The sequence below is a fragment of the Brachycentrus maculatus genome, unplaced genomic scaffold (genome assembly GCF_059751285.1).
Source record: "Brachycentrus maculatus isolate JH-2025_06_01 unplaced genomic scaffold, ASM5975128v1 h1tg000122l, whole genome shotgun sequence".
In the NCBI taxonomy this organism is placed as follows: Eukaryota; Metazoa; Arthropoda; class Insecta; order Trichoptera; family Brachycentridae; genus Brachycentrus; species Brachycentrus maculatus.
Window position 1 is genome coordinate 1,482,492 of NW_028280875.1, and position 27,467 is coordinate 1,509,958.

Consider the following 27,467-nt stretch of genomic DNA (forward strand, 5'->3'; position numbering starts at 1 on the left):
GAGATGAACACGGAGATGAACACGAAGATGAACACGGAGATGGAGATGGTGATGAAGACGGAGATGAAGATGGAGATGAACACGGAGATGAAGACAAAGATGAACACGGAGATGAAGACAGAGATGGAGATGAAGATGGAGATAAACAGAAGATGAACACGGAGATGAGACGGAGATGAACACGGAGATGAAGACGGAGATGAACAATACATAGACATGTCTGAGTTCAGAGATGACTTATTTTACTGTTAACCTGTATTTTTATGTATTTCCTGATAATCCAACCTGTTTTTGGGTTCCGACCACACTCAATCCCATAGGTGTCGGATTCTACTGTTTATGTCCAAATACTTTTTCACAAATCTGGATTATCTCCGGGGATTATCCAGGATTCGGATCTTGCATACAAATACGAAGAGTCTCTGCTTAATAAATACTTTCCCTATTCCAACATTCTTACATATTATTTTATTACGGGGCTCGGGTATAGGTAATAATAACTCGTAATTAGGATGCAATCGGTTTATTCAACAGGTCGCCATGACAGTACAGTAATGACAAGTGTGTGCAGCATCCCCTGCATTCATCTCATAAGGGATATAACGTAAACATTCCCCGCGTACACTCCGCCCTTCCCCTAGCGGGGAAGATGTAGCAACATATTTGTAGCAACATAAACTATGACCCCAAGGTCATAGTTTATGTTGCTACAAATATTGCGCCGTAACAATTTATTACAATAATGTTAAGAATATTAATGTCCGCCTCTGTAGTGCAATGGTCAGCATGCTCGCCTACCGTTCTGGAGGTCCCGGGTTCAATTCCCAGGGGGGGGCCAAATAAATAAATTGATTTTTTCACTCTCATATTTATTCAATTTCACCCTGAACTGGTACCTGAAGCGGAGCGCTGATCACCTTTCCTTCATGTATTAACGATCAAGGTAACACTGCATTTATATAATGCAGTGCCCTATGCACCACTGGAGAGCGGATAAGGGTTTGAATGAAAAAAAATTCCAACAAAGATGGCTGTTGTGAACTCAGATGTACTGTGTCACGAGTTTGATCAATATGTCAAGGGGTTCCAAAAAATTGAGTGGTGTGGTTTTTAATCATGGGCAGATATGGTTAATGTCACACATCGCTCACTCCTTTCAACAACGTCATAAATCAAAAACCGTCAATTTTCAGTTGTGCATGTTTTCGGAATGCCCAGAAAATGTACTATATCCCAGCAAAAGCGGCATATTTTAAACTTAATATTTACCCGCCACAGGGCAGAAAGTGTTGTTGTTGCATTTTGAGGAAAATTATTATTAAAACCCTTATCCGCACCGCAATGGTGCATAGGGCACTGCATTATATAAACGCAGTGTTATCTTGATCATTAACATGGAGGAAAGGTGATCAGCCCTCCGCTTCAGATACCAGTCCAGAGTAGTATTGAATAAATATTATTACTTATATTTATTTGACCCTCCTTGGGAATCGAACCCGGGTTCGAATCGAATACGGTAGGTACGGTACTTGTACGGTAGCCGAGCGTGCTGACCATTACACTACGGAGGCGGACATAAACATTCTTAACATTATTGTAATAAATCGTTACGGCGCAATATTTGTAGCAACATGAACTTCATGTTGCTTGGGGTCATCCCCAAGCGCCCACTAGGGGCAGGGCGGAGTGTACGCGGGGAAGGAAGGTATTGTTCAATTATTTTTTGAAATATACTAAATATTTTTCAAATGGAGAAAAAACTTTCAGGTTTTACCTAAAAAGATCTTTTGCATACTAAAAAGTTCAATAAGTGGCTTGATATTTATTTTTAATACATTGTATTATATTTTTAAACTTTCAAAACATTCTCCTGAAAAATCAAGTTTTTTGATTTATGACGTTCTTGAAAGGAGTGAGCGATGTGTAAAGTTCACTTAACCAAGCCTTTGGCGGACGTAAGCCCTGTAAATGCCCAGACTTCCATTTCATTCTTCATCTATTTTGAGATGTCAAAAACGGTTTCCACTGTATATCAATTTAAATAACCATATCTTGGAAGATAAAAAAAAAATCTGAAAAGAATTCTCACATATAATATAAATCAATAAAAATAAATTAAATAAAACACAAGATAAGACATTTTTAAAATATTCATTTAATTTCAATCAATATCATACAAAAATATTATTTTAATCTGATTCATTTTAACACACATACTAAGGGAACAAGATTATAATCTAATTTATTAAAGTTTTTTTTTAAATGAAATATATTAATAAAAACATATTATATTTCAAAGGCCCTATCGGTTAAATTTTAAAACTATCAACATAAAATATTTATATTATTTTTTGACATCTCATCAAAGATGAAGAAGAATATGGAAGTCTGGGCATTTACGGGGCCGACGACCGTCATCGGCTGGTTTAAGTGATCACTTTACACACGTGTAACATTCACCAATTGTACCCATTATTGACAACCACACTACTCAAATTCTTGGAAGTTCTTATATATGAACCAATTTAGAAACCTTGTTCTTGAATCACTAGAACTTCACTAGAGACATCTATTGGTGAGATGTAAAGAAGCTTTTAATCAAGCAGAAACTCTTATATTAACTCTTATATTATTAAATAGATGTCTCTAGTGAAGTTCTAAATTACAAGGTTTCTAAATTGGTTCATATATAAAGAACTTCCAAGAATTTGAGTAGTGTGGTTGTCAATAATGGGTAGAATTGGTGAATGTTACACGTGTGTAAAGTGATCACTTAAACCAACCGATGACGGTCGTCAGCCCCGTAAATGCCCAGACTTCCATATTCTTCTTAATCTTTGATGAGATGTCAAAAAATAATATGAAAAAAACTCCTGTAATTGGAGATAATCCAGATTTTGTGAACAAGTATTTGGACACACTCAAAATGTTGTAAATAAAATATTTATAATATGGAAATCGACATTGATTCAATAATGATATTTAGACATTAAAAAAGATGGTTTTATGTTAAAATACACATTATTTTGGATGAAAATGTTCATCTATCTATTATATTTATCATTACTGGATACTAAAAAGAGATCAAAAAATAATTAAATGCCGGCTGAGATAATCCGCAAAAAATACAAACAGAGAAATGCGTCCATTCTTCACAAGTATTTACAAATTGAATACATATGACTGGTGCGTCGTCATCAAATGAATGCCGCAACGCAGTCTGAAATGTCAGAAAAGAAACGCTAATGACAGAAGGGGATATCATCAGATATAAAAATCAATGAATTTGCACATGTCGTTCACTCCTTTCAAGAACGTCATAAATCAAAAATCGTAAATTTTGAGTTGTGCATGTTTTCGGAATGCCCAGAAAATGTACTATATCCCAGCAAACGAGACATATTTTTAACTTAATATTTACCCGCTACAGGGCAGAAAGTGTTATTTTTGCATTTTGAAGAAAAGGTATTGTTTAATTATTTTTTTAAACATACTAAATATTTTTCAAATGTAGAAAAAACCGTCAGGTTTTACCCAAAAAGATCTGTTGCACGGTGAAAAGTTCAATAAGTGGCTTGATATTTATTTTTAATACATTGTATTTTATTTTTAAACTTTAAAAACGTTCTCCTGAAAAATCAAGTTTTTTTATTTATGACGTTCTTGAAAGGAGTGAGCGATGTGTTAGATAGTTGTAATATCTTTCAAAAGGCGGTTGCAATTTTTTTCTTAATTACATATAACACGATTGCTTGTAGTTTAAATTCTTTCGTTTTGAAGAAATCACGCAAATAAATAATGTATTCATACATTTTTTTATTAAAACAATATTACTCCTTTTTTTATATTTAAATGAAGCAAAATAATAAAATATAAAAATTTGAGAGGCATGTACACGTATGACCAACTAACTGTAACCGTCAGTGTAACCATTAATTCTAGGGGTGTGATTTCCATATAGGCGCGAAAACAGTGGTGTATTTGAGTAGATGCTCGACTGTGAAACTGGCGTCGCGGGTTCGATTCCCGCCAGTTGCAAACTAAATTCAAGAAAGATTTATTTTCAATTGGTCTGGATGTTTGCGATGTATTTTTCACATTTACCTTCCCTATCCTTACCATACTACCTGCAGACAAGCCTCTACAATTAAAGGCTCTTTTTGAGGAAAAATAATAAAGAAAATATAAAATTATATCTATATGAAATACATACGAAGAATTAAATTTCTCTTAAATTATGAATTGCAACGGCTATATAGCATGTTCAAGGCAAGAACTAAATGTGTCCCATTTGTTTTTTCTGGAGTTTTCTGCGATTTTCTCATCACACATGTGGCCACAGCCGACTATTCTACCCGATCCTCACGCAAGTTTGCTGTGCATTAGAATTATCACCATATTAAAGGAAGGAATCTTAGCTCGCCAAGATAAAATAAAAATCTTTTAACGGAATGTAAGATAAACATCATAAACAAGACAAACGATAACTGACAATTGATGCACATTAAATGTTGGCAACAGTTACAGTTTTCTACATGTGTACATGCCTTCAGGAAAAGAAATACAGTAGTCCCTTAATATTTACAGGTTTTTTAGAAGACAATATTGTTTTAATGTCTGTAAAAACATTTTATGAAAAATGTTTGAAATGGCTAGCTTCTCTATTTTGCCGTGAGCTTACATTAAACTCACTTGGGACGGGTAAGGTATTTCTACCTTCTGCGCCGGCCTCATTTCAAAGGCAGAAAATAAGGAATAATTCAATGTTTTTATATGAATATCATTAACCAATCTCTTTGTTAAGGTCTTAACTATATGTACATAATTATCAAATCCCATTGCCTGCGGTCTCCAGGCGTAAAAAATACCCGTCTAAAATGTGTTAAGATGGATTATGAAGATTGTTTGAAAAATAAGCAGACGCAAGGATGCAATACGCCAATTTTAATCGTTTTATGCGCTCAACGCAGCATATGAGATTTGGTCACCCCTGAGTATTAGTGACCTTTTCTGTTTATAATAATATAAAACCCTTATCCGCACCCCAATGGTGCATAGGGCACTGCGTCATATAAACGCAGTGTTATCTTGATTGTTTACACATGAAGGAAAGGTGATCAGCCCTCCGCTTCAGGTACCAGTCCAGGGTAATATTGAATAAATATGACAGTGAAAAAAACACTTATATTTATTTTACCCCCCTTGGGAATCGAACCCGGGACCTCCAGAACGGTAGCCGAGCGTGCTGACCATTACACTACGGAGGCGGACAATTTCTGTTTATACTAAGGAACTACTGTGTGTATATCATGAAGCAAAACAAAAGAATTATACAAACAAATAATATTTATACATTTTATCTCAAAAATATACATAGTCTTAAATATAAAGATATATTTTTCATAAATAGAGTTTATTGGTTATTTTTATACAATAGAAAGGTGTTTATTCAATTGATTTTGATAGAATTAAACGAATACTCAACATTTGGAATAAATATATCAATGTTATACAATGAATTTTCATAGTTATTCTACATTATAACCTATAAATAGAGGAATTTTTACAAGGCCTTTATGTCTAAGAATAGGTTTTTATCCGAGAGCACCTTATAATACAATATCAATCAAATTGTTATTTATCAATATATAAAACAGCATTTGGCAAGTACACACATTGCACGTTAAATCAAGATAATAACATACGTAGATTTCAGTTTAAAATTTCAAAAAAACTCTAAATAATGAACACTATGTGAAGAGCAGACGTCACAATTTAGATTGGTGATTTTTCTGGATCTGGTGGAAAAAAATCTATATATTTTTCCTCCGATGACAATCCAATCAAAGTTCATAAAAGGACATTATTAAAATATACATATTTCTCATAAAAATAGCCATTTATTAATGACATATTTACACATCATTCCTCTTTGACGAAAATCACTTAATTTCGTATTCAACAAATAGTCTTTGCACACATTTAAAAATAAAAATAATTAAGCGAAAAATTGCGATTATAATGGTACACATTTTACTTTATATGAATATATGAAATAAATTATAAGGACACATATTCGAGTGCTACGAAATGTGTGACGTAGCAGTCGTTACCATTTATTTACAATAATCAATATATGTACAATGATACATATCAGTAAACAAGCTTGCCGCCTCTTGCGGCTTGGGTCTTAACACAAAGAGAGTGATCAGAATGTAGAAAGTACAGGAGGCGTCAGGCAATGATAACACTGTTCAACACTGTCCCTATGAAAAGTCTTACAAACTTTGTTTTAAGTGAAATATTGTGGGTAAAGCAGAAAAATATTCCGAAGTGTAGTTTTAGTGTTTAAATACAAACACAGATGGCAGTACAAGTGCCATTTTAGAAATAAACATCACCGGGCTTCAGTTATAAGCGCAGCCGTTCATGAATGCCAATACTCCTTTGATAAAAATTTTTTTTGGATAACCATGTACGGCCATACTCCCGGATAGGTTAAAACGGACCCCCAATTTGTAAAAAGACCCTGTTTGCAAATCAAATTCAACCATTTGCTAATCAAATTACATGTTTTTTTCAAAAACAAATTCAACTTTTTGGTAATTAATTCAAATCTTTGATAATCAAATTCAAATCAAGTTCAAAACTAATTTTGAAAGGCTATTGAGTTGGGAACATATGTCGTGTGTCCGATTTTCACCAATTGCGAACTGAATTTGATAATTACAAAGTGTTTTTTTTAAATTTATTCATCTCATATTGCTTTTTATAATGTTACGATATCTTAATAACAATCGAATACATAAAGATTTAAAAATGACTTTTGACATTTCATCATTCTCTTAAACTTCACAATGAAAAGTAAAATGACGATTGAGTTACAATATACAAATAGAGATACTTTAAAACTAAGTAAAATATTATTGTATACTCTTAAATCACATGAGGAGTCTAATTATATAATTAGATAAGTCATCTGGAGTTCATTTGCAATCAATTCAATGTTTTATCTGCAATATTCATGAACTAAATACATATCGCTCACTCCTTTCAAGAACGTCATAAATCAAAAAACTTGATTTTCAGGAGAACGTTTTTAATGTTTTAAAATATAACTTCTTCTCCGTCTTAATCCTCATTGCTGAGGGTTGTGACCCTTGCAGAAGCAATGACTCTTCTCCAGTTATCCCTTGACTGCGCTGCACGTAGCGCTCCAACCACTGAGGTGCCTGCTGCTGCCTTAATTTGATCGGTCCATCATGTAAAATATAACACAATGCATTAAAAATAAATATCAAGCCTCTTATTGAACAATTTACTGTGCAACATATCTTTTTAGGTAAAATCTGAAGGTTTTTTCTCCATTTGAAAAATATTTAATATATTTAAAAAAATATTAAACAATACATTTTCTTCAAAATGCGAAAACAACATTTTCTGCCCTGTAGCGGGTAAATATTAAGTTAAAAATATGCCTCTTTTGCTGGGATATAGTACATTTTCTGAGCATTCCAAAAACATGCATAACCGAAAATTGACGATTTTTGATTTATGACGTTCTTGAAAGGAGTTAGCGATATGTATTTAAAAAAAAGATAAATATATTCTGTAACGATAACCTCAATCTGAAATTTCAGCAAAGAATGGTTAGATGTTTGGTCAGTACTTTTTTACGGAGTTGAATTGCGGACCCTCAAGATCCACACTATGAACTGGTTAGAGGCATTCCAAACGTGGCTAGATCGTAGAATGCTACGCATCCCATGGACCGATATGGTTAGCAACGTGAATGTGCTCCAAAGGGTAAAAAGTTGCTGACTTATATCGCTCACTCTTTTCAAGAACGTCATAAATCAAAAATCGTCAATTTTCAGTCGTGCATGTTTTCAGAATGCCCAGAAAATGTACTACATCTCAGCAAAAGCGGCATATTTTTAACTTAATATTTACCCGCTACAGGGCAGAAAGTGTCCTTTTTGCATTTTGAAGAAAAGGTATTGTTTACTTATTTTTTTTAATGTACTAAATATTTTTCAAATGGAGAAAAAACCTTCAGGTTTTACCTAAAAAGATCTGTTGCACAGTACAAAGTTCAATAAGTGGCTTGATATTAATTTTGAATACATTATATTATATTGTTAAACTTTAAAAACGTTCTACTGAAAAATAAAGTTTTTTGATTTATGACGTTCTTGAAAGGAGTGAGCGATATGTATTTAAAAAAAAAGATAAATATATTCTGTAAACGATAACCTCAATCTGAAATTTCAGCAAAGAATGGTTAGACGTTATGTTTGGTCAGTACTTTTATACAGAGTTGAATTGCTGACCCTCAAGGTCAACACTATGAACTGGTTAGAGGCATTCCAAACGTGGCTACATCGTAGAATGCTACGCATCCCATGGACCGATATGGTTAGCAACGTGAATGTGCTCCATATAAAAAGTTGCTGACTTATATCGCTCACTCTTTTCAAGAACGTCATAAATTAAAAATTGTAAATTTTCAGTCGTGCATGTTTCCGGAATGCCCAGAAAATGTACTACATCTCAGCAAAAGCGGCATATTTTTTACTTAATATTTGCCCGCTACAGGGCAGAAAGTGTCGTTTTTGCATTTTGAAGAAAAGGTATTGTTTACTTATTTTTTTTAATGTACTAAATATTTTTCAAATGGAGAAAAAACCTTCAGGTTTTACCTAAAATGATCTGTTGCACAGTTAAAAGTTCAATAAGTGGCTTGATATTTATTTTTAATACATTGTATTATATTTTGTCTGCCTCCATAGTGTAGTGGTTAGCGCGCTAGGCTACCATGCTGGAGGTCCCGGGTTCGATTCCCAAGAGGGTCAAAATAAATATTAGTGATTTTTCAGTCTAATGTTTATTTCATATGACCCTGGACTGGTACCTGAAGCGGAGGGCTGATCACCTTTCCTTCGTGTATTTAATGATCAAGATAACACTGCTTCTGTACGATGCAGTGCCCTATACACCATTGGGGTATTTAAAAATATAGAAGTATTATATATTTAAACTTTAAAAACTTCCTCCTGAAAAATCAAGTTTTTTGATTTATGACGTTGTTGAAAGGAGTGAGCGATATGTAGACTTATCTAAAGATGAAATTAGATGGCCCATACATATAGTATCGTTACATGACTGTACAGTATGTCATTTAGCATGATATACAATGTTCAAAATATATTTATACAGTATTAAAATGTACAGTAGGGTGTACACAAAATTGCTTATGTTTTTTCATCAGTTTTATACGTGTAATAAGACCGGATATGTTTGAAGAAATAATAGATTCAAAGTACTCTAATGATCATTTCCAACACGCCCGAAGATAAATCTTGTGCTTCCAGCAATTTTTTTCCTTTCCCAAGATGGCTACCTCTGAAAAAGACATTAAAAAACAATTAAAATCATGTAAGGAATTGGCATTAATATTAACCCTTTGCACTGGAAAGTTATTTGGTATGTGCGTGAGCCAACTCAATTGAATTCCGAGACTTATAAGTATTTAATTGTACTTATATGATTCAGATGATGTCCGCCTCCGTAGTGTAATGGTCAGCATGCTCGCCTACCGTTCTGGAGGTCCCGGGTTCGATTCCCAGGGGGGTTTAATAAATATAAGTGATTTTTTCACTCTAATATTTATTCAATATGTATTACACTGGACTGGTACCTGAAGTGGAGGGCTGATCACCTTTCCTTCATGTGTAATCGATCGAGATAACACTGCGTTTATATGAAGCAGTGCCCTATGCACCATTGGGGTGCGGTAAGGGATTTATTATTTATTATTATTAAATGATTCTGGTTTAATTATATTAAAAAGAAAATAACCATACATTTAAAATATTGAGTATAAGGACTTTATTTTCTTGGCGCTATAGCATAGCACAGCTTGGCATGCCGCTTCTATAGCGACATTCGAGTGCTAAGGGTTAAAGAATTCTATAATTGTCCGCCTCCGTAGTGTAATGGTCAGCACGCTCAACTGCCGCTCTGGAGGTCCCGGGTTCGATTCCCAGGGGGGGTGAATAAATATAAGTGATTCAGTCTAATATTTATTCAATGTAATCTTGGACTGGTACCTGAAGCAGAGGGCTGATCACCTTTCCTTCATGTGTTAATGATTAAGATAACACTGCGTTTCTATGATGCAGTGCCCTATGCACCATTGGGGTGCGGATAAGGGTTTGAAGAAGAAGACAATTTCTGAAAGCATCCGCCACATTCCCGGGTCCGGTATAGAAGCTCTTGGCTCTTCCCTTCAGATGCATATAAACAATAACTAGTTTCATAATATTTTGTGTGTCCAAATCTTTGTTCACAAATTCTGGGTTTGTCTCAACTCAAGAGTTATTATTACCAAGATTTTATTGATATCTAAACATAGACAAAGAAGAATATGGATGTCTGGGCAAAAAAAAAACTTACAACACTTGTCCAAATACTTTTGTCACTAAGGAGTTATTTATAAAAAAAAGAAATCTCAACATAGGTGACTGTTGAGATTATGGAAGTCTGGGTACTTACAGAGTTTATGACCTCACATAGGCTGGTTATGTGATCTTTTTAAACTCATGCAACATTCACCATCTACCCATGATTGACAACCACACTACTTAAATTTTTGGGACTCCTAGAGACATTGTCCATCTATTTTGAGTACCGTAGAACGCGGCTACTTGAACTTTCATGTGTTACTTGAGCCCAGTACAAATAAAAAATTAAATATTTTTCTTGGTCTACAATAATGTATGGTGACAATAAGTGTCACCTGTCAGGGAAACAATGAATCACATTCATTATTGTAGACCACTGGGTTATTATTGTTTGTACTGGGCTCAAGTAACACATCAAAGTTCAAGTAGCCCCATTCGGGGTAGTGTGGTTGTCAATCATGGGTAGAATGGTGAATGTTGCACGTGTGTAATGTGATCACTTAACCAACCTATGCCAAGTCATAAGCCCTGTAAATACTCAGACTTCCATTTTATTCATCATTCATTCAGTCAAAAATAAGAAAATAAACTTAAGTCTAATAGATGGTGCCGAAAAGAGGCATGGAGAAGAAAGTTCGATTGAAGCATAAATATACCCGTGATTAACATCATCATAGGTAGAATGTTAAATGTTGACATGTCGCTCACTCCTTTCAACAACGCCATACATCGAAAATTGTCAATTTTCAGTTGTGCATGTTTTCGAAATGCCCAGAAAATGTACTATATCCCAGCAAAAATGGCATATTTTTAACTTAATATTTACCCGCTACAGGGCAGAAAATGTTGTTTTTGCATTTTGAAAAAAAGGTATTGTTTAATTATTTTTTAATTATTTTATTAACCGCTACAGGGCAGAAAGTGTTGTTTTATTTTTCAAATGGAGAAAAAACATTCAGGTTTTACTTAAAAAGATCTGTTGCATAGTAAAAAGTTAACAAGTGGCTTAATATTTATTTTTAATACATTGTATTATATTTTTAAACTTCAAAAACGATCTCCTGAAAAATCAAGGTTTTTTGATAAATGATGAATTTTTATTTTTAATACATTGTATTATATTTTCAAACTTTAAAAACGATCTCCTGGAAAATGAAGGTTTTTTGATAAATGATGAATATTTATTTTTAATACATTGTATTATATTTTTAAACTTTAAAAACGATCTCCTGAAAAATCAAGGTTTTTTGACATGTGGCGTTGTTGAAAGGAGTGAGTGATGTGTGTAAAAAGATCACTTAACCTGCTATGAAAGGTCGTAAACCCTTTATAAATGCCCAGATTTTCATATTCTTCTTCATCTATGTTGAGATGTCAGAAACTTTACAAAATTAACTATTGCAAAGCAAGATTATTTATATGTCAATACTATGAATGTATGTAAAAATATATTTTCAATAACATATTAAATTTATATACAACGAAATGCATTTATAGTATTGAATTATTAATATATAAAATGCGTAAAAAATATAAAAACAATTATTAAACACATATGTAAATGCTTTTACAAAAAGCCACAAGTATAAAATCACATAAAAGTATAATATTTTACAAGGGGAAATAATTTTACATGTTTTAAATATAAAAATAAAACACTTGTATGGGACCACTTTTGAATTTATATATCGCTCACTCCTTTCAAGAACGTCATAAATCAAAAATCGTCAATTTTCAGTTGTGCATGTTTTCGGAATGCCTAGAAAATGTAGTGTATCCCAGCAAAAGAGACATATTTTTAACTTAATATTTACCCGCTACAGGGCAGAAAATATTGTTTTTGCATTTTGAAGAAAAGGTATTGTTTAAATTTTTTTAAATATAATAAATATTTTTCAAATGAAGAAAAAAACTTTAGGTTCTACCTAAAAAGATCTGTTGCACGGTAAAAAGTTCAATAAGTGGCTTAATATTTATTTTTAACACATTGTGTTATATTTTTAAACTTTAAAAACGTTCTCCTGAAAAATCAAGTTTTTTGATTTATGACGTTCTTGAAAGGAGTGAGCGATATGTAAACACGACTAGTTTTGAGAACATCTGTACATAGTTCTCGAAACTAGTCGTGTTTACATGAATAAACTCAAAAGTGGTCTCATACAAGTGTTTTATTTTTATATTTGATATTTTACAATACATATAAGAGTAACAGAGATGGCTAGCCTTTTTCGAATGCACATTTTGATGACACTTATAACTATTTACAAAGTTTTGGTGAATTTTTTTGTTGTAAAAACCTATTTTTTCGCACTTACAATGTATTTTTTGTTCAATAATGATGTTGAAAGCAATTTTTATACTCAAAGTAGTGATAGTGACAATGAAATTCGAATGTTTACCAATCGGAGGAAGCGCATTGATAGTGAAAACTTCAAGGACAAGTCAATTTCACACAACCGTGACACATTAAAGTGAATGAAAATTTTCTTATTTTTTTTAACTTAAATTACATTTATTTTTACATGAATATAAGTATGTTTATTACAAAATACTGTTTTATTTGAGTAGTTCGATATGTTCCCCATCAATACCAGAAAGAAATACTGAAATCGGTCAATATTTGGGAAAAATATTGTTGATTTTGTCCACACCTAATAAAAAGGACCATTTTAGAAAAATAAAGCAATTTTAGCATACATATAAGAAAAAGGGAGAGGAAGATCCCCACACGGGTCATAAAAACGCGGAAATTACAAAAACGCCAGCAATAGTGCACTGAAAACATTCAATACACGATTACCTAAAGCTTCCACAAGGGTCACAATCCTCAGTAATGAGGACTAAGACGGAAGAAGATAAGAAAACATCTCAGCACTATGACAGTTTAATTATTGTCCTAGTGTTTAAGGGTCATTTTAAAATAATACCAATGTTTCTCAGTAATTGCTTTGGATGTCAGACTAGCTATCTCCGTCGGATAAGGTTAAAAGTAATATACATACAAAGATACTCACATTTGACAGTCAGTTCGTAACACAGCCCTCATTTAGTCATGGCCTGTTTGGCCCTCCTCTCCCACTCGGCCCTCATCTGCAGTATCCCTTTGAACTGTGGCGAGGCGTCCGCTTCATTCACCGCACTTCCGTTCTCGGTGGTTTCGTTAGCCGCAGTTTTGGTGACTTTGTCTTCCTCGATGGTCGCCTGGCTGACGGGAGAAGTCTTGTCGGAGACAGACTTGATGTTGGAAAGTGCCAGGACTTTGGATTCTGTCGGAGTGGCGAGTGAGGACTTTCGGAACGGCATCGTTGACGATTCTCGGAGGGAAAGATTGTCTTCGCTTTTGATTTGATTCCACGGACGTTTTGGCAAGGACGAGGTGTCGACAGCATACTGCAACGATTCCAGTTTTGCTCCGATCGTTTTGATGTTGTCTTCGTCTTTATTATCGTTGTTCGAATCAGGGAATGTTCTGTTTCTGAACCTTTTCTCTGGAGTTGAATCGGAAACATCTTTCTTGTAGTTCGAAGTTTCTTTATTGTTGTTTTCTATACTTGTTTGTATGAGGGGAATGTTGGCTCCGACGCTTCGTCTGTATGATTCAGTGCCTAAAACGCCGATAGGTCTGATGCCCACTTTAGTTTCGGACGTCAGGTTGTTTCTTGTGGTGACTTTACTCTCAACAACCGCAATTGTAGTAGGTCTTGCGGTCTTATTAGCTGGTGAATTATTGATAGATATGGGATTGGAATCCGTGAGCTTTTTGGGAATCCTCTGCGCCTGCATCAGCTCTGCTGTCTCGCTGCTATGCTTTCTGAATTCTATTTGATTTTTATTGTTTGTCTTGTTGTTTGAGTCCGCGATGGTATCGCCAGGAGATACTGATTTTTTCCTTTCGTCTTTAGGAGAGTCCGCTTCGTTTTCTTTATCGCTGTCACGAGATCTAGTCATAATATTAAAGTCGTACTTCGAATTGTTCTTTTTTAATTCTTCTAAGACTTCTTCCTTGTTTTCGGCATTGGTTATTTTCATAATGTCTTGCGTAATAGCTTCCGTTTCACTATCCTTTAGTTTGAGAGATCTACGGGCGAATACTTTCATCAGTTCCGGTTCGTCATCTTTCCGATTACCGGATTTGATCGAATTCAAAGATTTCTTGCGGAATATTACAGTCGATTCTAGATTGCAGTCGTCCGACGATGAAGAAGACCTGTCTATCCTTGAATTTTGTTCCACAAGAAGCTCTTGGGATGATATTCGCTTCATGTTTTGGTTAGAATTCTTATCGTTAGCTAAACTTTCGATAGATTTTTGCTCAGTCCCGGCCACTGCGGAAGTTTGATTTTTGACGGCTTCGGAGTTAGTCTCGATGAAATCGAAAGTCCCCGACCTTCGTTTGATGAAATGTTTATGGGCCGTGGGGCTAGGAGGCGGTAGAGATGAAACTGTCGTGGATGATTTACGGAAATTCAAACTTGTAGGAACGGTGACGGGGCTTTCCACTGACAAAATTTCCGTACTCCTGTTGAGCAAACTTTGAGATCCCGTCTTCTTCAACTGGATGTTGTAAGCGTTGTTTTGGATCATATCGGCCTTCTCCAAGATCTCGACGTCTTCGGAACTAAACTTCCTCTGCGGCTTGACGGGTTCCTTCATTTCCATTATTATGTTTTTCCCGGAAGATTCCGATTTCTTCAGTTCGTTTCCAACGAACCTCTCCGATTTCTTAGGCTCGTACGATACGCTTCTCTCGATATTGTCCGGCCTTTTGATAACTTGGACAGTCGGTAAATGGATGATTTCGGTTTTCTCTAATTTTGTCGGTGTTTTCACGGACTTGTTTTCGTTCAACTGGTTCATGGACCCAGTGGCCAGAACCACATTACTGACCGGCTTCTGGTCTACCTTGTTCAACTGTATCTTCATAAACTCCGGAATAGACGATGTATTATTCGTAACGGACTTCTCGAAGGTCTTCGGGTCCTTTTGGACTAGTTGTACTTTAGGACTAGTTTTGTCTACGGGACTTTGAGCGGTGAAATCAAAATGCATGGATAAGGCCTTCGCTGTATCCGGAGTCTTCAATATAGGAGTGGTGATGCTTCCATCTGTTCCGTTAGTATTTGTGACAGAAACGGCGACTGGAGGAGGCGATTCCGCTGTCAACTTTACATCGTCCGAGATCAAACTCGCAATTTTAGCATCGGGAGATATTTTCTGGTTGAAACTGACGCTGCCAACAAGATCTGGTATAGCAGGTTGATTCAAGTACACTTTATTGTTGGAAATGCTTTCATTAGAATACGCTTTCCGATTCTGTTCTCCAGATTTCTCGGTGAAACTTTTAACGCTGTCCAAAGAACTAGACTTAAGAGTGATACAATTCAGAGGTTTTGGGGAGCCGATGATGCTGTCGATATTTGCCTCGATCCTGGATATATCGTCTCTGGCCTTGATTGACCTGGTGGCAATATTCTTGGTATAGAGGGAGACTTGTTTGACATGTTTTGGGTCGAGACTGTCATCCATCTCGGAGCTCACGAGCAACAATTCATCTTTGTTATCGGCAATATTCTGAATGGCGAATACATCCGTCTCGACAAAACTATCATCCGCAACAGCCGAACCAGATTTGTAGTTGAAACTCATCAAGGAATCGCTTCCCAGTTCTAAAGACGATGGGGCTTCGTTCGCCTCTTTGATGTTCTTCTTGTACGTAGACTCCCAGCTGTCCATGGAAGACTCCGAGATCCCAAATATTGGCGGCAGGCTCGGCAATTCGTGTTGAGAGGCGAGGGGAGGAACGTCGGAATTGAGCCGGAAGCTCTGGGACTTCACGACCGGGATTCTAGAATTCCCGGTCTCCGCGAAAGACGACCCATCAGAATCCGAATTCCCGGCGATTTGCGAGATCTTGTGCTGGTAGGAACTGAGTCCCGCAATTTTCGGCCTGGCCTTTGAGTTTTCCAAGTCAAAATCAGATTTTTGGTTAGCGTAATCGAAGTATCTAGTTTCAAAGTCAGACTTGGAATTTCTCATGGTCTTAGGGTCCAATGACCCTTGAGAACTGGACTTTAATTCCACACTGTGGTCATAATTGTGCGGCCAAACCGATCTCGGAGGTGACACAGAATAAGAAAGTGGTTTAGAATGTACGTCGGCCGGTTTAGCAGTAGGAGAAGTACTAAAACTGAAGGGATTATCCGAATTGATCTTGATTTTCGGAGACACGGCATTTGGGTATTGCGTATCTTCACTAGGATTCAGCAGCTTAGACTGCGGTTGAGTATTTTTGGTATACCTTCCACTGGTCACCTGGTCTTTTGACGGGTATATTTTGCCTTGGCTGATCGACGGGAAGAAGCCTTTGGACTCCTGGGAGGAAGTTCTCGGCAAAAGCGGTGGCTTTCTCTGCGGTTCGGGGCTTGCAGGGATGTCCATGGCCTCCATCCGCTGCCGACTCCTAGACGGACCGCCGCTTTTGGAAATATTCTCCGAGCTCAGTCTCCTCAGATTGACGTCGTCTTTGGATTTGAGGTTAGACTGGAACTGCATTTCTGACGGCAGTTTTTCTCGTTCGGAAAACTGTTTGAAATCGTTTACACCGTGTTCAGTGGCGGAACCTTTAGAGAAGTTGGTCATCGATTCTTGTAGCGTAGGATCGTTGACGTAACCGCCGCGCGGGTCCATTCTCTTATGGCTCTGAATGGAAAATACTTTTTGGCCTATGGACTTGTGAGCGTGCTGGTCAGAGCACATCATCTTATGATGTCTGACGACCCCTTGATCGGATACTGTGGATTTCCCGGTAGTTGTAGAAGATTGTTCAGAGCCGTAGTTTTTAAAGGCCTGCTGTTCTTTGATGGACTGCTTCTTGCTGTCGTCGATTTGTTCATCCGGACTATCTTTTTTATTCTTTTTACCGCTTCTGCGTAGGAGAAGTCGTCCGAAGAAGGACTCCTCTTTCTTCTTCTCCTGGGGCTCATCCGACTCGTGAATTTTGCTTTTCGCTTTGTCCGAGTATCGTTCCGATCTTTCGGGAAGTATGCCGGCACATTTGTCAGGTCTTGTGGATTCAAAACCGCAAGACAGAAGTTCCTCCTCTTCGCCGACGGATCCGAATCTCTTTTGCAACTCTCCAGTGAGTACGTTAAACCTCGAATCGAAGTTTTTGTACATAGATCCTTGGTGAGAGGCGAGATTTCTCTCTGACAGAGATTGCGGATGTTCGCACAGAGGCGATCCGTCGTCGGTTTCGTCGGAGGGTATTTTCTGAGCGTTGGACTTGCTTCTTCCAATCTTCACGGGATGAGTCAACTCGTCGCTGCTGGAGAGACTAAGTTTCATGGGAGAGAGTCCGTATTGCCCGACCATCTGGCTCAAGGCCAGACCCGGCGGAAGGGACGAAGACTTGAGTCTGGTTTCCTTGGAGACTTGCGATGTCTCTACATTCGAAGATGCCGTACTGGAGTACTGAGAGCTCTCCGACTTCTCGTATCGCGAGTTTGAGGTAGTAACGATATGGCGCGAGCTGGAATGCTGCACGGACGTGGTGACCACGCAATCTGGGAACACACACAAAGGAAGCACACATTTAAATCAAGCAAAGCTCGTCTTACAATTAATGGGCAACGCCAGAAAGCCATGGGTCAGTAGTAGACATCCAACATTTTGATACATTCAACAGATATGTATAAGTTTATCACAAAATCTCACAGTTTCAAACACAGAGAATCTTATTTAGTAACGATTATTAGTTCCGATTTACTTGCAAAAATTATCCCAACACATTGAAACAAACACAAATATTCCAACGATAATATTAAATACATTTTTGGGTCACAAGTTTGAAGATAAAATTATGTTAAACGTCAAAAAAATAACAAACGGGTTGCCGTAAAAGGGAAAGAAAATTTTGAAAAAAAAAAAAAATTATATATACTGCCATACTGACCACAAAGGAAAAATAGTAATTGAATGTTTGGTACATCTCCAGGAATATTAAAATTTAAGATAATTGTCAACTAACTTATATTAAGAAGCCACAGATGTCACTACAGGTCTTTTTCTTCAAATAAAATTAACAGTCCTCGAATTACAATATAAGCATGGAATCTTCTATGCTCCATTGGGACTGGTTTTATGGGGAATAAGGGTCATCCCAACTACGGGAACGCTCAAAATACCTTAAAAAGTCAGTTTTTAACTGAGTCACTTACAGTAGTAACATAAATAGTGTTTTTTATAACAGAGAGAATGTTTGTTCCCTGGCGTTAGCCAGAGGACGCCCATGCCGCTAATATCTCTGCGACTTGTATGAGGAAATGAGGTATTCAGAGTATGAGAAGCTAAAGACGGTGGTGCACAATAGACCAGAATGGCTAAGGAGGTATCATTTGTTGCTGCAAACCATTCCACAATATTGAGATCATAAGAAAGGGGTCAGAATGGCATATATAAAACATAACACATTCACTGATATGAACAGTATTAGTATATATTTTGTGGTTAGCATTGAGGTTATGTCAAGCACACGAGTTAATGTTATCTTTGGATCGTTGCAGAGGCTGTTTGATGGCCGGAGTGAGTGGATACCTGCGGAGTGGTGGCGGGAGGAGATGACCTCGGGGGTGATGCTCCGGGTGATCTCCTCGTTCACTTCCGGAGTCGTGGGGAGAGCAGTCCCGGGAGACATCTGCAAGAAGATAAGAACATGTTAAACAAAAGAGACAAGAAACCAACTAACTGACGATCACTTTGCTTGCCGCAGAGGTAAGCAGAGAGAATCATTATTTGCAAATAATTTTCATCACTTCCACATTCTCATATGAACACACACATGGCTCACTCCTTTCAACAACGTCATCAACAAAAAAACATGATTTTTCAGGAGATCGTTTTTAAAGTTTAAAAATATAATGAATTGTACTAAAAATAAATATCAAGCCACTTATTGAAATTTCAATTGTAAATATTAAGTTAAAAATATGCCGCTTTTGCTGGGATATAGAACATTTTCTGGGTATTCCAAAAACATGCACAACTGAAAACTGACGATTTTTGATATCTGACGTTGTTGAAAGGAGTGAGCAACATGTGAAAGAAGATGTTAATTAAATATATAATAACATTTTGAGTGTGTCCAAGTACTCACAAATCTGGATGATCTCCAATTAGGAGTTATTTTTACATTTATGACATCTCAGCATAGATGAAGAAGAATACGGAAGTCTGGGTGTTTACAGGAAACAATATATGAATGAAATAATAATGATATATGAATGAAATGAAATATAAATAATAGTAAATTAATGAAATGAAATAGAATGAAAGAGTCTCTGCTTAATAAAAAGGTTTCCTTAATCCAACAAACATGGCTGTTGTGAACTCACATGAACTGTGACACGAGATTGATCAATATATCAAGAAGTTGAAGAAGAGAGTTATGGAATGGAACGGCAACCTTAAATACCTCAATTACACCAGCTCCCATTCGGACACCAGAAAAAGCAGAAAACCTCAAGAGACAAAACCATCAAGTCAGATAACGGAAAGGCTAAAAACAGGATAAAAGCGATGTCCCGCTTGTACTGTGCTAGTCTGGAAGTTGAAAGTTGGCCATCCACAATGACGAGGAGCTCAACAAGCTGCCCTCTAGCGTGACTATCGCTCAGGGAGGCATCCTGCTCAACATCTTGGTCATTCTCCAGCCCATGGGGATCGAGAGGAAGGCGTTACAATTTGTCGGCTCATCTTTTCCCCGCTCCAGACTCAGCCCACTCGATATCCCAAGACTGATTGACCATTTTTATCTTTCATTGTCATACAAAATTTTGAGTGTCTCCAAATACTTGTTCATAGACTTCCATATTCTTCTTCATCTTTGATGAGATGTCAAAAAATAATATTTCATTATCATCATCATTCTATTACTATCCAAGTTAAATACCTTCACCAATTCCTTTAATGGAAAGAAACAAACACAAGACTTGAAGCTTTTAAATGTTAATTAATAGTACAATCGGGATACAATTTTGTTTCTCATTTTCATTAAATTTCACAACTTAGTTTTTAAAAATTGCTTTGCAAGAGAAGGTCTGTCAGGAAGCCTGGATGCTTCTGTATCAGATCTGGGAATGTGTCGGGACAGCTTTCAATATTATTATCCAAGTCTTTATAAGCGCCCTTGAGGTAGTATTTTATGAACATGGCGTTATAAAAATTATTAATTGATTTGGCATTAATTTGTAGAGCTCCATTTTAATTTATGTATTAAATGTTAAATCAAACACTGATTTTTTGAGTCCACTAAGTTGTATTATATTGTTAAAAAAAAAACACATACAGATTAATATTGTGACAATTGTTTCGCCTAGTTATGGCATTTTCGAACGAATGTAAGGATTAAATGGACTGACTGTCCTTATATAGCTTTGCAATTCTAGGTACAAAAATAATAGTTTTAACATGTGTAGTAATTTTCTTTATTATTTCGGTATTCACTTTGTTGTAAAACATGATGAAATTGTAAAAGAAAAACACTTGTTTTTTTACCACATGAGTTTATTTTATTTTGTAATAATAAAATAAACTCAAGTGGTAAAAAAACAAGTGTTTTTCTTTTACAATGTGCAGTAATAATTTACGGGAGACGACAATAGTTAATGGGGCTTATATTCATTACATGCATAGCTTATTAGTTTGCCGTCCACTGCTAAGATATGGCAAGGTAATGTGGTGTCACCAACCTGCTTGGTCCTGTTCCTCCGCGGAGCCCCGTGCGTCCGCCGCGGTCTGACGGCCATCTTGTGTCGGGCGGCCGAGTGCGAGAGAGGAGCGAGTCCGCATTGCGGCTCTGATCCATCGGGATCTGCAATCAGACAAGGCAACACTTAATACCGATAGTAGACAAACATAATGAGAAAAGTGGGAAGATCTAGACTGAGCTGGGAGATGCATTGCAGTTTCTGCAGATGGCAAGCTAGAAGACAGCTGCTGAGGATAAGAAGGTGGGTAGAAACTGCCTTTTTTTTTTTTTTTTAGATGCGAATTGCATTTATTATTTACCTTCCTTATTATGTACAAGGTTTATAGATCATTTAGTGGATTTTTGTTTCTTCTAGCTAATTCAATATGTTTTTATTTGAATCTGTATTGGGAACAGGAGGGATCATCTAGTGTGGGTCAAATAGGAACTTCTCTGCATTTGCTCATTGCTGGGAGGAAACCACGTAAAACTACTCAGGAGAAGGCGGACTGTTGATTGTCATCAGCAGACCTTCCGTTCCACTAGAAGGTAGAAACTGGCTGCAAGCAGCAGCCGACCAGAGGAAATGGAAAGAAGGGGAAGAGGCCTATATCCAGCAGTGTAGGACAGACGGCTCATGAAGAATAATAAGATCTATTGTACATAGTAGCTACGTCATACGAACGAATCGTGTGAACAGGTGAACGCACTGCAAGGAGCCTTATCACCACAAAAGTAACATAACATATGTAATCTGTTTGCATTACACATACAAAACATCTGACATTCACATAGCGTAAATATACGGCTACGATTTTCACGAATTCCGTACATACCACCTCGAAACAATTTGAATAAAAAGACATTACATCATGCGTCTCCTAACATATGCCACTATGTACATGATTCGGGGAAAAATTCGCATATAAATAAGAAGGATTTTAGCACTGAATTTGTTGGGAATCTCGCTAGATGTCGCTGCAAACCCCGCTCAAATGTGTATTGAATATAGTTTTTTTTTATAATTAAAAGGTAACATATTATTTTTAACATCTCATCAAAGATGAAGAAGAATATGGAAGTCTGGGCATTTACGGGGCTGACGACCGTCATAGGCTGGTTTAAGTGATCACTTTACACACGTGTAACATTCACCAATTCTACCCATTATTGACAACCACACTGCTCAAATTCTTGGAAGTTCTATATATATGAACCAATTTAGAAACCTTGTTCTTGAATCACTAGAACTTCACTAGAGACATCTATTGGTGAGATGTAAAGAAACTTTTTATTAAGCAGAAACTCTTATATTCTTAATTTGGACACACTCAAAATGTTGTAAAATGTAACATTGTTTTGAAATCACTATAAATGTTTTATTATAAATTATCTACCGATTTCGTAGCTAACCGCTTCTTTATCAAGACTGATTAATACTAAAACACTATCTACTTAACAAAATTCAAAATATTTTGACGGCTAGGCTAAGGAGCTTGGGTAGATCTCAAGCAGCTTTATTTTTTTGTGTTGATTGGCAGTCACAGTCAAAAGGGATCAGGGATGACGAGTGATTGGAAACATATTCAATAACGGACTAACTAACTAACTAACTAACTAACCATCACGCCGCTTCCCCGCAGGGGTAGGCAGAGAGAATCGAACGCCACACCACTCTGTCTTTGCAAACATTCTTTGCCTCTTCTACATTCATGCATCTCCTCATACATACCCGACGATTATTACGACTCCTGACCCGGCCGCTTTCAAGTATTTGACATGCCTGATTGTGCCGAGTTTTCCTCGGTCGTCCTCTGCTTCTTTTTCCAACTACATTCGCCTCATAAATTTGTTTAACCGTTCTTTCTTCACTCATACGCTCCACATGTCCAAACCATCTCAACACACCTTTCTTAATTTTATCGATAATGCTTATCTCAGCCTTACATTCTTTCCTTATTTCATCATTCGAACATCTATCAAACATCGTTTTGCCACACATTCGTCTGAGGGATCGCATTTCGACTGCATTCAGTCTGCTTTCATCCTTCTTTTGCCAACTCCATGCTTCGCTTCCATACATAAGGGTTGGAACCAGAACTCCATTGTGTACTGCCAGTTTAGCTTCCGCTGATAGATTTGGCAAAATCATTTACTTGTGTATTTATTAGTTGTAAATTATTTTTAATTGCCATTTTAATTTTATTATTTCTAAGCAATCTAATCTAAGTCCTGTTTTGCATGTGTGTAATATATTTAGACCTTTATTTTTTATAGTTTTTTTTTTTTGTTTAATATAGTTACAAAAAGATTACAATTCAATTCATTTACTAGACAATTGTACTTGTAAAATATCTATTACTACATTGTTCCTCTCCAAAACACAGACTAAGCTCTTGTGCTTGGAGAGGGACTTACACTCAATGTTTATTGATAAAAGATAAGGTACTCGCAAACATATAATTCAGTAAGCTACCGGCTGCTTGAAAAGCCAGACGTGTCCCCACATCCAATTTTTATTATTTAAAACGGAATTTAAGCAAAAACTGAATTACGTTAAATGTTACCTGGATAGAAAAATAAGAATAAAAACGATATAGACGTTTCGTCCCAGATCATCCATCCCTATAAATCCATTGCCCTATAAATAACGATTGGTAGAACGAATGAGTAATAAGCGGTGTTGCATAAGCCGTAGCTAGATTTCAAAGTCACTTGGACGTTAGGTAATTTAAAAAAAATGAGTAAGGAAAGAACGGAAAAACAAAGTTATGAGGCGAATGACTTGAAAATAGAAGGTGTAGAAGACTGACGAAAACTTTGCATGATCAATTAATTCAAATACTTACAAGTGGTCAGATGAGAAGTCGGAAAAATTGTTGAGTATGCATGAGGCAATGCATGACTATGCAAGAAGGGACAAATATTTTCAAAGACATAATGATGAGGCGTTCTATTCTCTCTGCCTACTCCTGCGTTGAACCCGCTTGATAATTTGTCAATTAATTTGATTAAATAATAAATAAATAAATGTTGAAATATACTCACCGACATAATGATATGTTCTTGGAAAATAATACATGTATATTTTGCCGAGAATTTCGTTTATTAACTGAGAATTTTAGGCAGGAAAAGAACTGTAATAAAAATATAACTTTGTTTTAAAATCACTATAAATATTTTATTATAACTTAATTATAATGTGTACCGGTTTCGAAGCTAACCGCTTCTTTTCAAGTATTAATCAGTCTTGATAAAGAAGCGGTTAGCTTCGAAACCGGTAGACATTATAATAAGTTATAATAAAATATTTATTTACTGATTTGGCGTTTAATTTGTAGAACTCCATTTTAATTTATGTATTCATTTTAAATCAAACACAGATTTTTTGAGTCTACTAAGTTGTATTTTACTAACAAAAAACACATAAAAAAAATAATATTTGACAACGAATATCATTTGTTTGATAATGTCCTAACAAGGCGAAACAACTGTCACAATATTAATTTTTTTATGATATTTTGTTAGTAAAATACAACTTAGTAGGCTCAAAAACTCTGTGTTTGATTTAAAATTAATACATTTTTTTATTAAACCCTTATCCGCACCCCAATGATGCATAGGGCACTGCGTCATATAAACGCAGTTTTATCTTGATCGTTTACATGAAGGAAAGGTGATCAGCCCTCCGCTTCAAGTACCAGTCCAGGGTAAAAATATTGAATAAATATTACAGTGAAAAAATCACTTATATTTATTTTACCCCCTTTGGGAATCGAACCCGGGACCTCCAGAATAGTAGCCGAGCGTGCTGACCATTACACTACGGAGGCGGACAATACATAAATTAATACATAAAATAAAATATTAATACTGATTTTAAAACAAAGTTATATTTTAATTAAAAAATGGATAATCACAAAAGTTGTTGCTTCAAATATAAATTATAGGAAAAAAACTATTCACAGCACATTTTTTTTTCTTTTTTCACAAGGTTTATTCTGATGCATTTATTAAAATTTTTATCAAATCACTATAACAACAGAATTTCTCGTTAGTTTATAGCAAGCGACTGATGTTTTTGAATTCTAGATACATACTGCTCTAGAGAGAAACAATCATTGAAGCAGAGAAGGATGTCTCTACTGTGATAAGAATCACACGGTATTAGTTAATTTTAGATAAGAGTATAAAAGGCATTCATTTTTTATCAAGGAATACAACCATTAGGTTTACAACCCGCTATCTAGGCATTTACACATTGTGCAAGGGACTTACCAAAAACAAAATGTATTTGTACATACTCTATTTCATAATATGTAGATGCCTTTACACATATCGCTTACTCCTTTCAACAACGTCATATATCAAAAAACTTGATTTTTCAGGAGAACGTTTTTAAAGTTTAAAAATATAATACAATGTATTAAAAATAAATATCAAGCCACTTTTATCCGCACCCAATGGTGCATAGGGCAATGCGTCATATAAACGCAGTGTTGTCTTGATCCTAAACACATGAAGGAAAGGTGATCAGCCCTTCGCTTTAGGTACCAGTCCAGGGTAATACTAATATTGAACAAATATAAGGAGTAAAAAAATAACTTTTTAATAAATATCAGAGTGAAAAAATCATATTTCACATCACAAATTTCAAATAGAAAAACCTTTAGGTTTTAAAAATATTAAGTATATTTGAAAAAATAATAAAACAAAACCTTTTCTTCAAAATGCAAAAACAACACTTTCTGCCCTGTAGCGGGTAAATATTGAGTTAAAAATATGCCGCTTTTGCTGGGATATAGTACATTTTCTAGGCATTCTGAAAACATGCACAACTGAAAATTGAAGATTTTTTATTTATGACGTTGTTGAAAGGAGTAAGCGATATGTACTCACTCTACCATAGGACTAGGCGATAAACTGCGAGAAAGATCGCGGGCAAGGTGCGTACAACTTTAAAAAAAAGTAGATATTTCATTCATTTATTTACTAAACCTGTCAAACACTAAGTTAGTATTAGCCCTGGAATGCTAAGACTAATATCGTAGTCATACAAAAATGACCACGTTTTTGTAAAACAATGCCAAGTGCATTGTTTTACAAAAACGTGGTCATTGACTATTTAATATCTTACTAGCTTCATATTGCCCTGAAAAAATCCCTAAGGATTTTAAACTTGGAAGTATAATATATTGACTAGTTAAAAATGACTAACTGCATTGGTGTTTACTTTCTTGCCAAGCAATAGTGACTTAAATGGCCCTCCTGAACATTTTACGTTTTGGTAGTTGGTCACTTTCTCCTGTACGACTACGATATTAGTCTTAGCATTCCAGGGCTAATACTAACTTAGTGTTTGACAGGTTTAGTAAATAAATGAATGAAATTTCTACTTTTTTTCGCATTTTTTTATTAACTACAATTCACATGAGTTTTGAGTGTGTCCATATACTGGTTCACAAATCTGGATTATCTCCAATTATAGGATTTAATTTTCATATTATTTTTTGACATCTCATCAAAGATTCCTTCTTCCAGGGCTTCCATATTCTTCTTCATCTTTGACGAGATGTCAAAAAATAATATGAAAATTAATTCCTATAATTGGAGATAATCCAGATTTGAGAACAAGTATTTGGACACACTCAAAATGTTGTAAATAAATTAACTGGTCAAATTAAGCTTAAATAATAAAAATTAAAATGATATTTTCTGGCGTTTCTCATATATGTGATTATAATCCAGGATTCGGACGTCACATACTAATAAAAAAGTTTCTGCTTAGTAAACAGCTGCTTTTCATCTCACCAATAGATGGCTCTAGTGAAGTTCTAGTGATTCAAGAACAATGTTTCAAAATTGGTTCATATATATAGAACTTCCAAGAATTTGAGTAGTGTGGTTGTCAATAATGGGTAGAATTGGTGAATGTTACACGTGTGTAAAGTGATCACTTAAACCAGCCTATGACGGTCGTCAGCCTCGTAAATACTCAGACTTCCATATTCTTCTTCATCTTTGATGAGATGACAAAGTATAATAAGACTAGTTAAATATAATACGTCAAAATGTGCGTAAAGACTATTTACATCGGGAGAAACATGGACAGAATTAACAACATTTTGAGTGTGTATAAATGCTTGTTCACAAATCTGGATTATATCGGATTATATTTCTTTTTTTTTTGACATCAACAAGAAGATAATATTCTCAATATTATTAATATTTAAAGCATTTACTTTGTGGTTAGTCAC

General features: G+C 35.7%; 1 protein-coding gene across 4 annotated transcripts in view; it reads right to left on the reverse strand.

Moving 5' to 3' along the window:
* Positions 1-9,259: 9,259 nt before the first annotated feature.
* The window catches only part of LOC148309499 (uncharacterized), a 206,333-nt gene continuing 188,125 nt past the window's right edge, over positions 9,260-27,467 (reverse strand). For all 4 annotated transcript variants that reach the window (XM_088260053.1, XM_088260052.1, XM_088260054.1 and 1 more), the window contains 4 exons: positions 21,212-21,333; positions 19,059-19,158; positions 13,481-18,028; positions 9,260-9,405 (listed from right to left, as the gene is read on the reverse strand). In XM_088260053.1, the coding sequence (XP_088116179.1) occupies positions 13,509-18,028; positions 19,059-19,158; positions 21,212-21,333 (4,742 nt within the window). In that variant the 3' untranslated portion in view covers positions 9,260-9,405; positions 13,481-13,508. The remainder of the gene's footprint in view (positions 9,406-13,480; positions 18,029-19,058; positions 19,159-21,211; positions 21,334-27,467) is intronic.